We start from the raw sequence: 14,080 nt of genomic DNA on the forward strand, positions 1-14,080 counted from the left end.
CGAGACCCCGCAGCCACCCCCTCATTGGAAATAACTCACACAAGGACACGGATATTAGGTTTATGTTATTGGACAAATTTTGGCCACAACTTTATTGAAATTACAGAATGTGAGCGGTATTGGCTTAGGCATTGATTGGATCTGACTATATCTGACTCCTGCCCATTGTGCAGGAAGTCCCAGTAAGGGTAAGCCACCGGTAGGTGCAGCCCTGTCGATGCGAACCAACTCAAGCTCCCCCTGGTGTTCCTATTGAGGTCGTGTCAAGGCCTTAGCCCCCCAGCCGGGCTTCAGACTAGATCAGTCTATTAACTGCACGGACCCTTGCGCTGAGTTTGTGGTGTGCAGGGCTCTTGAGGGGTGACACAGATTACAACCACCTAGCAAGGAAGGGCGTAGACCCATTTCATTCGATCTCCTTACTAAAATACGCAGTAAATTAAAATCAGTGTGCTGGTCCAAATATGAGGCCCATTTATTCTCAGCTGCATATTCCATAGCAATTTTTGGCACTCTAAGAGTTGGTGAAGTGGTACATGAAGGTGAGCCAGGTCCTTTATCCCGAGGCAGCTTGCAGCTTGATGATATTCAGCTTTCTGATTGAGGAAGTGAGCCAAAGAGGAAGTCCTCTGGCTCGCTCATCCATTTAAACGGCCCCAGCCACGCCACGCCCCCCCCCCCAGCCAGCAGGTTGGCTGGCTGGGCTCTGACGTGGCCGGGATCCCCCAGGCAACGGGGGACAAGGTCCCCCGCCCCCAGTGGGGAGTGGGTGGCCACGCGGTCCACCGCAACTCCTCCCCATTTGGAAGTGGAGTGGATTTGTCAAAGGCACTGAAGAAGTAATGGGAAAGGATGGCAACCGCCCAAGTCACTATTTTATGTATTTCCATTCTCACAGGCTGCTGTTATTAACATTGAGCAAAGCAATTATGTTCATCAGCCTTAGGGAAAAATGATGACATGCTTCTCTCTCGAGGCATGAAGAGTGGAAATAAATACCCCAGAGGCTTCTTCCTCTGAAGAGGAAATGGTGATAGAAATCCCTTGTCAAATATATACAGCAAGGCACACATCTCAGGGTACCCCGTATTTTGTTTTCTTTTACATTAATTGCTGAAATACTTTCTTGTCTATTCAGAAATAAGCCCCATTGAGCTCAATGGGACTTATTTGTACAGCTGGAGTCAAGTAAGCTGCATTCATCCTTGGGCATCCATCTAGGGTCTGCATGCCAGCTATGACTGTGGCCACTGGGCCTCAAGTTGCTGAGGAAAACAGTAAATCCAGTTTTTTTTTGCCTCAGCCGCAAGCTCCTCACAGAAAGCAACAGCATGGACTGTTGCGATATTCCCAGCACCACTGCTGCTGTGTTCACTTCTGGTTCTGGAATCTAGAGACAAGATGAGCATTGAAGCAGAACAAATAATGCTTTGAGATACTTCACATTTGGATGTCCCAACAGGGGAGAACAAGGCATTCATTTTTGTAAGTCAAGTAGTAGCTCACTGTAGTGAGCATTGCCACTAGGCAATGGTGGATAGTGGCTGGACTCTTGGTCTCAGGCAACCTTCCTCAACCTCGGCCCTCCCGATGTTTTGAGACTATAATTCCCATCATCCCTGACCACTGGTGCTGCTAGCTAGGGATCATGGGAGTTGTAGGCCAAAAACATCTGGAGGGCCAAGGCTGAGGAAGCCTGGTCTCCAGGGTTGTGGTGGTAACAGCAGATATTTAATCTGCATCACAGTGTGGACAGCTATGGCTTCAGCAAAACCAAAAGTCCCTGGGACTGCAGAGCAGAGCACCTTTGCCTCACGGTGAAGCTACTACAGTATTAACTTGTCACTGCACATCGGGAGTTATGGGACCAAGCTTCCAGCTCTGAAAAAAATATGGTTTTCAAGCACATTTAAAACTGTAACCTTTGCAGATTTTGAAACACAGGATGGCAGAGTCACATTCCTTCTTCCCCTGTGTAACATTACCATCTAGCAAAATTATAATTTAAGAAGAGCCCTGCTAGATCAGGCCAAAGGCCAGTTGAGTCCTAGGGGAAACTCACAAGCCCGGCCTGAATGCCACAGCACTCTCTTCACTTGTGATTTCCAGTGACTGATATTCAGAGGCATGCTGCCTCCAAGAGCAGAGAGAGGACACAGCCAATTTGCAAGCAGGTTGTTTGCCTTTGCAACCAACATTTTTGGCTGCTCTCAGCAACCCCTGAATGGAAATACTCTCCTACCATATATTTTTTTCTTATCTGGGCTGATTGTTTCAAGCAGAAGGGATTGTGTGGAACTGGATTGCTCATTCCATGGCATTCTGTTGAGCTGAAGTGTTTTGAAAGAACAGTCTTGGCACTGGGTGCTGAAATGCCATAGGGATGCTAGCAAACCTTCTGCCAAGGAGCTTATAGGAACAAAAAACAGCTCATCAGCTGGCCATCGATCACAGCTCACTTTGAGATTAAACTTAGTATCATTAGCATTGATTGATTTCAATGCATGCTCTCAATTTAGAAAGCCCCCTCGAGAGCAATGTTTCATAGGATTTCCCCAGACAAATCATGCTAGTTTATAGCACAAATGCACAGCTGTAGCCAATTTGTTGCACAGGTTTTAGATCAGGGATAGCCAACATGGTGCCCTCCAGATGTGGTTCAACTCCCTTCAGCCCCAGTCAACACCAAGGAGGATGGAGGCTGTAGGCAAACATCTGCAGGGCACCCATGTTTCTAGAACTACCTTACTTCCAGAGTCTGTGGGAGGAGGGAAGGATATCATACCTAACATTCAGATATAAACATAAATATATAGTGTTATTGCTGGGGGAAATGCAATTCCCCCTTCTCCAGCACCACTTACCTTCAGAGTGGGGCTGTGTGGTTGCATTAGATACTCCTCAGGGGAGGATGTAGGGGAGCCTTCTTCATACTTTTGACATTTAACCAATTACTCAAGTGGCAGCATTTTCAGCAACCTTCATTTATATCCCATCAGTGACTGCAGACTGCATTCAGTAGTTGCTGATGGATTTGTATAACAGCATCTTTATGTGTTGTTCCACAATAGTGCTTGTGTCTTGTGATCCCCACACCCACCCCAGTCAGAATACCCGTGTCATTTTCTGACCCAGATCTCCGTCTACAACTTAGGCACTTATACCAATGCAGAAATCGATTCATTTCAAGACCTCTGTGTTTGGGGTCTTGCCAGTTGTTCCTCCTCACATCCGCATCTCACAATAGGAATTTTCAGGCTTAAGAGACTTGAGGTGGAACTTGCTGTCCAGGTGAAACTGGCAAGGCCTCTCTGGAATATGATTTGAAACACAGGCACTTTAGCACCTGTGCAATTTCCCCTTTGCAGGGAGGGAATGCACTCCCCATTACCCATTGGGGCAAATACTGAAACAGCAGAAGGGGAATAGCAAGAGGGCTCTCCCTTGCAGGCAGTATGTTTTCCACTAATCATTACATGTGGACTGGATAGTACAGTAGGGCCTTTGAAAGGACTTTTAGGCAGAACAATTTAGACGGAAAACAACACTGCTGCCCTCTGTTGAGCAGCATGGCAAGACTGGCTACCATGAAGTTTTTAGAGCAGCCTCCCCCAAACTAGTGCACTCCAGATGTTGTTGGACTACAGTCCCTATCAGCCCTAGCAAATGGTATGGGATGATAGGAGTCGTAGTCCAACACCTGAGAGGGACAGAGCTGGGGAAGGTTAGTCTAAAGATTACCACTTTTGCAGTCATAACTGCTGCTTGAATGAACACTTTGGCCCAGCCCTGGCATCTGACAACTGAAGCAATGTGGTTGCATTAGCAGTCCATTAGCAACTAAGGTAACATTAGCATGGTTGCAACATGGCATCTGCACCCAGAATGTTATTGGGATTGGAGGATATTGTTTGAGTTGGCAGAAAATCAATCAAGCTTCCTTTTTTTCAGCTTGCAGTCCACCATGTAGCATGGCAACCTTTCCAAAGAGAATAGGTTGCTTTGCATTTACTCAGGGATGAAGCCAAAGGCCTCCGAGGAGGAAAGCCAAACCACTGTGTTAGCAGCACCCAAGTTGTAGCATCACCAAAGTCTCCTAGGGACACAAGCCTGGGCAGTATGCATGGTGGTCCTGGGCTGCTGAGACAACACATCGCTGATGTGTTGGGCTGCAGGGCCACATCTCTGTTCTAACCTATTCACTGTGTGGAGGATCCTCACATAATTTAGAACCCTGAGCACTCAAGAGTTCCAGTTCCATGGGAAGCCCCCACATATGGAGAAGATCTAGATATATCTATATAGACAGGTGTAGATATTGGGCTCAACACAGGAGTGGAAGAATAATAGGAGTAGAATGAATGTGGGGTTTGGACCAAACACATGGCCCCACAGCCCCATTCACTTTGCTTGCCCTCTATGCACAAGTAAAAAAGTAAAGTAAAGGACCCCTGGATGGTTAAGTCTAGTCAAAGGCGACTATGGGCTGCAGCGCTCATCTCACTTTCAGGCCAAGGGAGCTAGCATTTGTCCGCAGATAGCTTTCCGGGTCATGTGGCCAGCATGACTAAACCACTTCTGGTGCAACAGAACACCATGATGGAAGCCAGAGTGCACGGAAATGCCGTTTACCTTCCCACCACAGCAGTACCTATTTATCTACGTGCACTGGCGTGCTTTCGAACTGCTAGGTTGGCAGGAGCTGGGACAGAGCAATGGGAGCTCACTCAGTCACGGGGATTCGAACCCCAACCTTCTGATCAGCAAGGCGAAGAGGCTCAGTGGTTTAGACCACAGTGCCACCCGCATAAAGTAGTACTTAACGAAAACTTTACAAAATATACACATTCCTTGACAAATCTGTTGAATGCTTGAAGCAGGATATATCAGCTGGATAGCTCAGTTGGTTATAGTGTGGTGCTGATAGCACCAAGGTTGCAGGTTCAGTCCTGGTAAGAGACAGCTGCATGTTCCTGCACTGCTGAGAGTTTAATTAGATGATCCTCATGGTCTCTTCCAACCCTATGATTCTTTAGCATACAGTGTGGATCTGGATACAACTTTCTTCTTTTTCTTCTTGAATTAAAAACCCACCCCTCCCCTCTGGTTCCCAAGAGAAGCGTTCACTTGACTCATCTCTCACTGGTACACATCACAATCACCAGAAAGTGACGGCACGACAATCAGGCAATACCAAAATGCTTTCCAGCAAGAAAGAACCTTAGCCAGCTTTTACTTAATGATGGCAACTTAATAGTTGCAGTTTTTCAGTTGGTTCTTTAATCTTTTCTGAGGTACTAATGCCACACTCTACTAAGAGATCCAACCTTCCAGGATCTGCCTTTACATAATAGAAACTGTATAACAGCACATTTACTCAGAAGTCCCGCTGAGTTCCAAGGGGCTTACTTCTAAGCAATTGTGCATAGGGCTGCAGCCCAACAGAATGATCCTGCACATGTCTACTCAGAAATAAGTCCCACTGTATATTGTCTGCGCTTAAGAGGTGGCAGGTATTTTCGTGAAGCCTGAAATTATTTTCTTCTTAAAACTCAGTTAACTCACAGCTAGATAGAGTACAAGGGCAAATTTAAGGTACAAGTTCCCCTGGCCAGGGATGGTCTTGCTTTTGCACAGCACAGCTAGTGGAAAATGACAGTTCCATGAAAAAAAATGAACCCATTTCTTCCCCATCACAAATTTTGAAGGCTTCTTATTCATTGAACAAAGAACTCAATGCTTCAGGCTTCAGAGGTAGAGTAAGTCTGGGATGGGGTACCTCCCTATGCTGCAATAGATTTCTGTATCTTGATATTTAAGGGTCACTTGTTTAAACCAACTAGAGATGTCTCATCACAGTCATTTTTTTCTGTCTGTTCTTCTAAGTGCACCCCCATCTGGTGAAAGTGAGGCACAGCTGATTTTCCCCAGGGACATTTTCTACAGCAGGAATATTTTCGCACCTTTCCTCATTGCCATTTGGAGATGCATTCATGAAGAAGCAACCAACTTGGCCGAGTTACAGCAATATCCATAATTAGTGTAAGAAACCCCTATGGATGCATCCCCCTGTACTACGCAACAAGTGGTTTGGAGTGAAAGCTTCAGGGGCCACCTTATGGCAAGCCAGGGGAATGATAACAAACCAATTAGCCGTACTTGCTTGGTGCTCCCTTTAGCAAGAAGGGAAGGGAAGGGATGTTCTAGGCAATTAGGCATAACTGTCGTGACGGTGAGGTGTCCTTGGCATCTGACAAAGCAAAATTCAGCTGCCCCTTTGCAACCACGGGACAGACGGAATAAGAACACACAAAATGGCTAAACGCTACGGGAGACTCCAGTGCTGCTGCCCAATTTAGAGGACATTTCCATGTGACCAAAAGCCCAAATTTAATGCAGCCCTTGGAATGCAAGATTTCCTACAGGTCTCCAGGGCTGATGGGTGTAAATCCTGAGAGGAACGGCTCTACCTTGGCTTTCTTGCTGTTAACAGAAGTGTGGACCAGGGCTATGTCTTTGTGTCCCTAGCTGGAACCCAGCAAGCTGAGACAGAGTGGGACAAGGACCCAAGGTGCAGTCATACATTCCCCCACCCCCAATCCTCTTCGGAAGACTCCATCATTATGAATGTTCCAGGTGTAGGGAGAATCTACAGCCTCCAGTTCTGCTGCAAGATGGTGGTTCTTTCCCTCGGCTTTTCTTCTCCTTTGTAAAGTCTAGAATCATGACCCCTGTGTCCCTGGGACCTGAGGTTCAGGTGTAGTTTCCTGGACCACCAAGGGGAATAACAAAGACAGAGATATCATCTCCAGAGCCCAGCTTGTCATTGGCCAGCCTCCAGCCACGTTCCTTCAGAACCCCTCTGGACCTCACCACCAACTCCTGGGCCACCATTGTGTACCTGGGAAACAGAACCAGCCCATCAGAATGCACACCCACAATGCAAGAGATGTGGTAGAGTACAGTTATTTTTTTAATAAAAAGTACTTCTTTTAAGTGTGAATGGTGTTCACAATAATGATCTCATCCCACTTCATTCCCTGTGCAACTAATTAGGAAATTGTAGGCCAGTCATTCATTTACTCTCACTCACCTTTCAAATTTGGCCTGGCAGCAGGTGGGGGTATAAGGATCTGGCACATTGGCCAGAAAAGGTTCCCCACCCATGTTTAAAAACAGTAAAGTGCAAACAGTTGGTTGATTATATTCAAATGTATGTAATGAAGTTTCAACTTAAAAAAAAAGAAGCAAATTTTGGGAAGCTGAAATTTTGAGCAAGAGAGTGGGCAGGAACCTCTAGCATAAAAATGGGATTTTGAATGGAAAAACAGCTGCCAGTTTAAAAGGTTAAACCCCTCCTTCTCCCCACACCTACTACTCAAAATTGCAACCTTTTAAGGCTGCTTTTAATTTCCAAGAAATTGGTGCTTCAAACAAGGTAAGAGAAACAAAAAGCATTCATGTTCCAGAATAGAAAAGAGGTAAGAGAATAAACCAACCCCAGACTGAGAGCAAACAATGGACCTCAGAATCTTAGGAAATAAAGTCTCTGCTCAACCACTCTGGTGTAAGTATCCTCAGCACGCAGGTGCAAAACCTTGCCCCACTCACCTGCAAGGGTCATTGGGCTCATAGCCCATTAGGACATCAAATACCACATTGGCAACCTCTCGGTCATTGGTGACATCCCAGAGGCCATCTGTGCCCAGCACCAGCACATCGTCAGGGCAGTGCTCATACTGTGTGAGGTCATAAACGCGAACCTGCAGAAAAACGTAAGGGATGCAGCCTCACTGCTCTGGTGGCGAGGCTCTGCAAATGCTTTTCCTCAAGGAGAAGCACTTTCTGAGTCCTGTCACTCCCCAGAGGTGAGGAAAAATTCTGCGCTTAAGACACCTCATTCATAAGCGTGCACAGGAATCTTGGAACAGCAGCACTATAGCTACCCAGTAGAATTATCCTGGACACTGAGGTCCAGCTCTGAGGGTCTTCTGGTGGTTCCCTCATTGTGAGAAGTGAAGTTATGGGGAATCGAGCTAAGGGCCTTCTCGGTAGTGGTGCCCGCCTGGTGGAACACCCTCCCATCAGATATCAAGGAAATAACTATCTGGCTTTCAGAAGACATCTTAAGGCAGCCTTGTATAGAGAAGTTTTAAATGTTTGATGTTTTATTATGTTTGATGTTTTTATTTGTTGAAAGCCACCCAGAGTTGCCGGGGCAACCCAGTCAGATGGGCAGCATATAAATAAATTGTTGTTGTCTTGAAGCCTAGCTCTTGTCTTCTGCAGCTACACCAATCTTACCCACTGCTTCAAACCTTTCTATAATGCGCTCTCTCTCTCTCTCTCTCTCTCTCTCTCTCTCTCTCTCTCACACACACACACACACACACACACATGCAGAAGCCCCAGAATTTTTCTGCCTCAGAATCTGATCCCTTGTGAGCCCTCCCTCCAGTGTCCTAAAGGGACTACAGTATAGATTTGTTGATGGTGGTGGACAAGACCTCAGTCCAAACACTCAAGCCTGAATTAGAAGCACCACCTGTGTGGATGTGTGTGTGTGTGTTGTACAGGCTGGACACATGAGTGGAGTGTGTCTGTGCTGGAGGTGTGTGCGACAATCCTGCAAATCAGAATGGAGTGTGACAGAAAGAAGCACCTTGCCTGCAGCCAAACCTGGTTTGGAGAGCTAAGGGTGATCAAAAAGCTCCAGGAACATCGTTTTGGAATATTTGATGAAAAATAAAAATATGCTGTTACTGAGCAGCTGTAAATCCAGGAAGTAGAATCTTAGCTCTAATGAACTCACCTCTGGGGTGCAGGACAGGAAAGGTTTGATGTGGATGTTGGAGCTGTACACCTTGAGATCATGATCACCCAAACCCCGCGTCACCCCAATAGTTGCCATCATTCGAGCCTAGGAGGAAAGTAAGGTGGGGAAGCCTTTTAATAGGATAGCAACATAATGAGCATCTGTGCAACTCGGATAGGCTCCTAGCACTCTGGCTTGCCTTGCATGCAGAAGGTCCCAGGTTCATAAGTATGGAAAGAAGGATCAGAGGCAGTCAGCCATAAAGCAGAATACAGATCTCAATTAAAATAGATGACTCAATTTTTGAGCATGCCACATGCCTCCTCCCATACCAGCCTGGCTATGCATTAAGATCTACAGATGAAGTCTTTCCCTGGGTGCCATCAATTGATGAACTATACATTTTTGTTTCCTTGTTTTAAATTGATTTTATGGGCTTTGTCCGCTTTCTAGTTTTATTATGTGTTGTCATCCTGTTTTTAGTGTTGTATGAAGTGTTTTTATGCTTTCTCTTATTTTATAGGGCACTGAATTATATTGTATTGCTGTGTATTCACCCTAAAACCCATCAGGATGAAAGATGGTTTAAATTGTTTAAACATAACATACATTGTGTCCTATGGAGTGGGGGAACAAGCAGGTAGGTATCATACAAAAATTGCTCAGTGCAGACTTACCAATGAGCCGTCTCTGTCAAAGCCAAAGTGTGCTTCTGACACCAATATCGCATACCTCAACCTATATTATTAGGTCTACTCCGAATCCTCATGCCCTTGTTTAATGAAAATTCTCTCCACTTCTCCAACGATTTTCAAATGCGCTCAGTGCCTCACCTTTTTACCCTCTCCGTAAACAAGTGGAAACTTCAGGTCATCTTCTTCTATCCTTTTATATGCCCTAGTTAGAAAAAGAAATCACACAAAATGTGTTGCAGTGCAGATGAAAGTTAGAATAGGAAGCTGCCCTAGTAAGACCACTGGTCCATCAAGCTCAGTACTGTTGCTATTGCGTGGCAACAGTTCTCCAGGTTTTCGGACAACAGACTGTCTCAGCCCTACCAGGCGATGTTGGGGATTGAATCTGGGACCTTTTGCATGCAAAGCCTGTGCTCTACCACTGAGCTCTGGCTGCTGTGAAAAGCACAACTGAATATCCTCTTCCCAATGCCAAGCAAGCAAACAACAAACTCAGGTCAGAACCATTTCACTTAGGTAATTTCCCTGAGTGTACAGGCATGCATTTGTACAAACACTCACAAAATACATGATTTTTCCCCACTGTTATCTTTGACCAAGCAGGATTACTTAAGTCATACAAAAATCTGCAGAAACTCTTTAGTAGGAGCAATAGCCATATGAGTGTGCACATCATACGCCTCTATAATACCAAAATAAACTCCCTTTTTAAAAAATGCCTTCATTGTCGGTCTCCAGCTTTAGTAACACAACAAAAAGAAAAAAGGGAGAAGTAGAGACTTTTCTAGTCCAGCAGAGTAGGGCAGTGGTGATGTAACTAGCCGTCACTAGAACACCAAGTTCCTTCGTCTTACATTTCTGATTGATTCTGGCAATCAGTGTAATCTAGATCAGATGAAAAGAGTTACCAGCCATTCATGTTTTGGTCCCTGTACAGCATCTTTTTCCCCACTTCCTTATGCTGGATTCTTCGAGGGAACTCGAGGTGAGTGAACTCATTCCCCAGCAGCTCAGGTCTCAAAAAGCCCTGGGAGAGGAAAGGAAGAGCAAGTTTAGTGATGAACACTGCCTGGATCTTCTCCACCCAAACAACAGAAATCTGTAAGTCCCACATCCCAAAGAACCCTCATGGGGGCGCACTGAGCATTCACAAACTCTTCTATGATTTGTTACACATGCTTTCCCTCAGATATATGTTTGTATGTTTGTATCTCTTACACTTACAAAGAAGGTAATTTGGGGAACATTTGAAAGTGCAGATCCTGCCGCCGCCCCTCCCCAATACACACCTATCCATCCTCGCTCTCACATACAGATGGAGCATCTAGGACAGGCATAGGCAAACCTGGCCCTCCAGATGTTTTGGGACTACAACTCCCATCATCCCTAGCGAACAGGACCAGTGGTCAGGAATGATGGCTTGTTGAGATGAAAAAGTTATTGGTAGGCATCTAAAACAGTATTGTGAGGGTCAATAGGCAAGGAGTTCAAAAGTGTAGGTGCTGCCACGTTGAAAGATCAGCCACAATTTTAAGCAGCTTAATTATTTGCCCTAGAAATTGGCAATAGTGACAGTTTTACTGCTTGAGCAAATAGCAGCTCCGAGGGACAGGCAATCTCTATCGGGACCATGGATTAAATCCCCACTCTGCCCAACATATCATATCTGGATCCCCACTCCTGCAGCTATTATACAATAAAGAAAAAAACACAAGGCCCAGTCTTGATTAATATCTCATCTTGTTTGGAGCCAAAACTTTATTTTCAGTACGGCACATTTGCATCTTCTGCTCATGGCAGAATTAACAATGATCTCCCCCAAGCCACAAATGTTTTGAAAAACCTTATAAAGTCACATTTGGTTAATAAAAAGCCACTCAGCAGAGAGCAACTAGACCTTTGTGACTTGCAAAGGATTTGGTTGAAGTGGTTTTATCAAGCAGCTACCTAATTGCTAGATGAAGCATGAATTAACAAGTCTGAGTCTTGTACAGAAAAAGCTTCCAGGCACAAAAAACATCCAAAAGTGAAAACAGAAGCTGAAATTATTTAAGAGATATTTAAGGGAGACTAATGCACCACTCTCAGTGAGTGTGCAAGCACCAAAGTTTAGCTGAACAGGCAATAATTTTCCATTACCCTAGACACTCTATCCTATTTCTGTGCAAACGGGGGGGGGGGGGCTGATAGACTAGATCCTATACAGACTGAATCCTATGCTATGTCTGGAGATGTCAGAATCCCATTTTGATACCAGGTTAGATGCTCCTGCTACAGCAATTCATTCTCTTCCACACATACACTCAGAGAAAATTAAAGGTGGCTTTGAGATTATTGCCTTTTCATCCTGCAAAGGAAAAGGGCTTTCTTTGTCCTCCTGGCACTGCTGCCCTAATCAGGGTTTAATTTTCAGAGCTGGCACTGTGATTTCCATGACTTGCCAACGTCTTTAAAAAGAGGCCATTACTCAACAAGCAAACCCTCAGCCAAAGAGCCAGCAACAAAAGCTCAGAAGGCAGCATCTACATTCAGCATACCTGGTAAACCTCGCAAGAATGGGGCCCAGGACTCAAATGGGCAGCAAATTATGCAGTGAATCTCCCTTTACTCACCCCCTTGTGTATTTTGAGTGTAACTAATCCAGAGAAAAGAGGAAATGGGCAGAACAAATTCTATTTTTTATGGTACAAAAGCAAAACTACAGAAGATTATATACATCAGGTTTCCCTCTTGCAATGATTTAAGTGGGGCATTTCAGATCACACTGGCCCAGTGTAAAGGATCGTTGCTCTGGCACTACTTACAGAAAAGGGCTTAAGCTATAAAAGGGCTTTGGCTCAAAGCAAACGACTCAAGCCCACGGGGGAAGTGTAAGATTGGTTTTCTGAGTGCTCAGTGTCTTTATCGCAGCCAGTGAAGAGGATCCATTACTCGGTGCAATTTCCTCCCTTCCAAGACATGGAAGCTGTTTGGATATAGAACAGCAGATAAGATTCCACCTGGTGTCTTGCCAAGGAGGTCCACTCTGAGCCAGGAAGCATTGCCAGCAGCACCTCTGCTTGCTTGCTTGCATTTTGGACACTCTCACTGTGCTTCCCAGGGATTCTTTCCCCTCCTCTGCCTCAGGGCAGAACTCATGCAATATGTAAATAATTTTAACAAAACCCTGGCAGCTTCTTCCTCTTCTAGGGAAAAGAGCTCTGTGTGTGTGTGTGGGGGGGGTGAACCTTACCTTGCAAGCCTGACTCTAGAATCGGGGGGTCAGCAGGGGGAGCAAAGTGAAAGGGTGGAAGTGAGCAGTGCCTGTATTACCGTATTTTTCGCTCCATAAGACGCACCTGACCATAAGACGCACCCAGTTTTTAGAGTGGGAATGCAAGAAAGAAAGTATTCTTTAAAGGGAGCACTGAGCAGAGCCTGTATGCATCCCAGGCTCTGCTCTGAACTCCCTTTCATGAGCCGCGTGGAGCGTGTGTGCGGCGCTTGCAGGCTTTTCTCCCTCCTCGGGGAAAAGCCCCCAAGAGCCACACACATGCTCTGTGCGACTCTTTAAAGGGAGCACGGCTCTTGGGGGCTTTTGCAGGAGGTGGGAGAAGGGACAGAGTGGCTAAGCCAGAAGCTAGAACAGCAAGAGGGAGCACTGCGCAGTGATCCCTCTCGTTGTTCTGGCTTCTGGGATAGCCGCTCAGGCTGCATTCGCTCCATAAGATGCACACAAATTTCCCCTTACTTTTTAGGAGGGAAAAGGCGCGTCTTATAGAGCGAAAATTATGGTACTTTTTATTGTGCAGTGCTCAAGAGCATTTTGGAAGCAGAAAGGCAGGAGCCCAGCACCACCAGAGCCTCTGGACCAAACTAGGCATGATGTTAGTTAAATAAATGCAATTCACACACACATTAGTAAAACAGCAGCCACAGTGAAGTCTGAGCAGCATCATGACCACACGGGGTGGGCAGGAAGAGTTTAACCCTCACCACCACCACCTGCCTGCGATGGTCCCAAGAGGAACTGCCCCTCAAAGCTGCTATGTGCTCTGGAGGGAAAGTCTCCATTGCTTCCCTCCTGATGCAAAGAGCAGTTTGTGGTGCATTTTCTTTAGCACCGTGGCAGTGGATGGAGAACACACGTTATGTGGATGGACGCAATTAACACCACATCTAGGTTGGGTCCTCTCTTTATTGTACCTTCACTAAGAGAGCCTGGAAATATGGAAGGAAGAGACTGAATGTTTATCAGCTACAATATCTGCCACCTCCAAAGGTTTATTGCCAGATCACTTAAAACATCAATCCTGTTCACGCAGGTTGCTTTTCATTTTTAGCACTATTTTTAATGCCCTTGACCTCCAAGCACTGGAGTTCTGAATATTCAGCACAGGGCAGGGTAATTAATACCCGCCTCCATCAATAACTGCAGTACAGCTTCCATTATCAGTACTGGTTCCTGAGTGGATGATGTTTTGCTATTCTGTTTTTCAAATTAAATTTCCATTTATAATTTTGTACTACAAAATAGTATTTTCAATTACTACAAAACAGTATTTTGAGGTTTGTTAGGCTGTACATGTAC

General features: G+C 45.5%; 1 protein-coding gene across 2 annotated transcripts in view; it reads right to left on the reverse strand.

The window, feature by feature from the left end:
• Positions 1-671: 671 nt before the first annotated feature.
• PPM1J (protein phosphatase, Mg2+/Mn2+ dependent 1J) overlaps positions 672-14,080 on the reverse strand; it is a 29,774-nt gene continuing 16,365 nt past the window's right edge. For both annotated transcript variants that reach the window (XM_077929069.1, XM_028734510.2), the window contains exons 6-10: positions 10,419-10,537; positions 9,649-9,712; positions 8,813-8,920; positions 7,612-7,763; positions 672-6,901 (exon numbers count right to left, since the gene is read on the reverse strand). In XM_077929069.1, coding sequence (XP_077785195.1) covers positions 6,754-6,901; positions 7,612-7,763; positions 8,813-8,920; positions 9,649-9,712; positions 10,419-10,537 — 591 coding nt within the window. In that variant the 3' untranslated portion in view covers positions 672-6,753. The remainder of the gene's footprint in view (positions 6,902-7,611; positions 7,764-8,812; positions 8,921-9,648; positions 9,713-10,418; positions 10,538-14,080) is intronic.

Source organism: Podarcis muralis, chromosome 5 (assembly GCF_964188315.1).
Source record: "Podarcis muralis chromosome 5, rPodMur119.hap1.1, whole genome shotgun sequence".
Lineage (NCBI taxonomy): Eukaryota > Metazoa > Chordata > Lepidosauria > Squamata > Lacertidae > Podarcis > Podarcis muralis.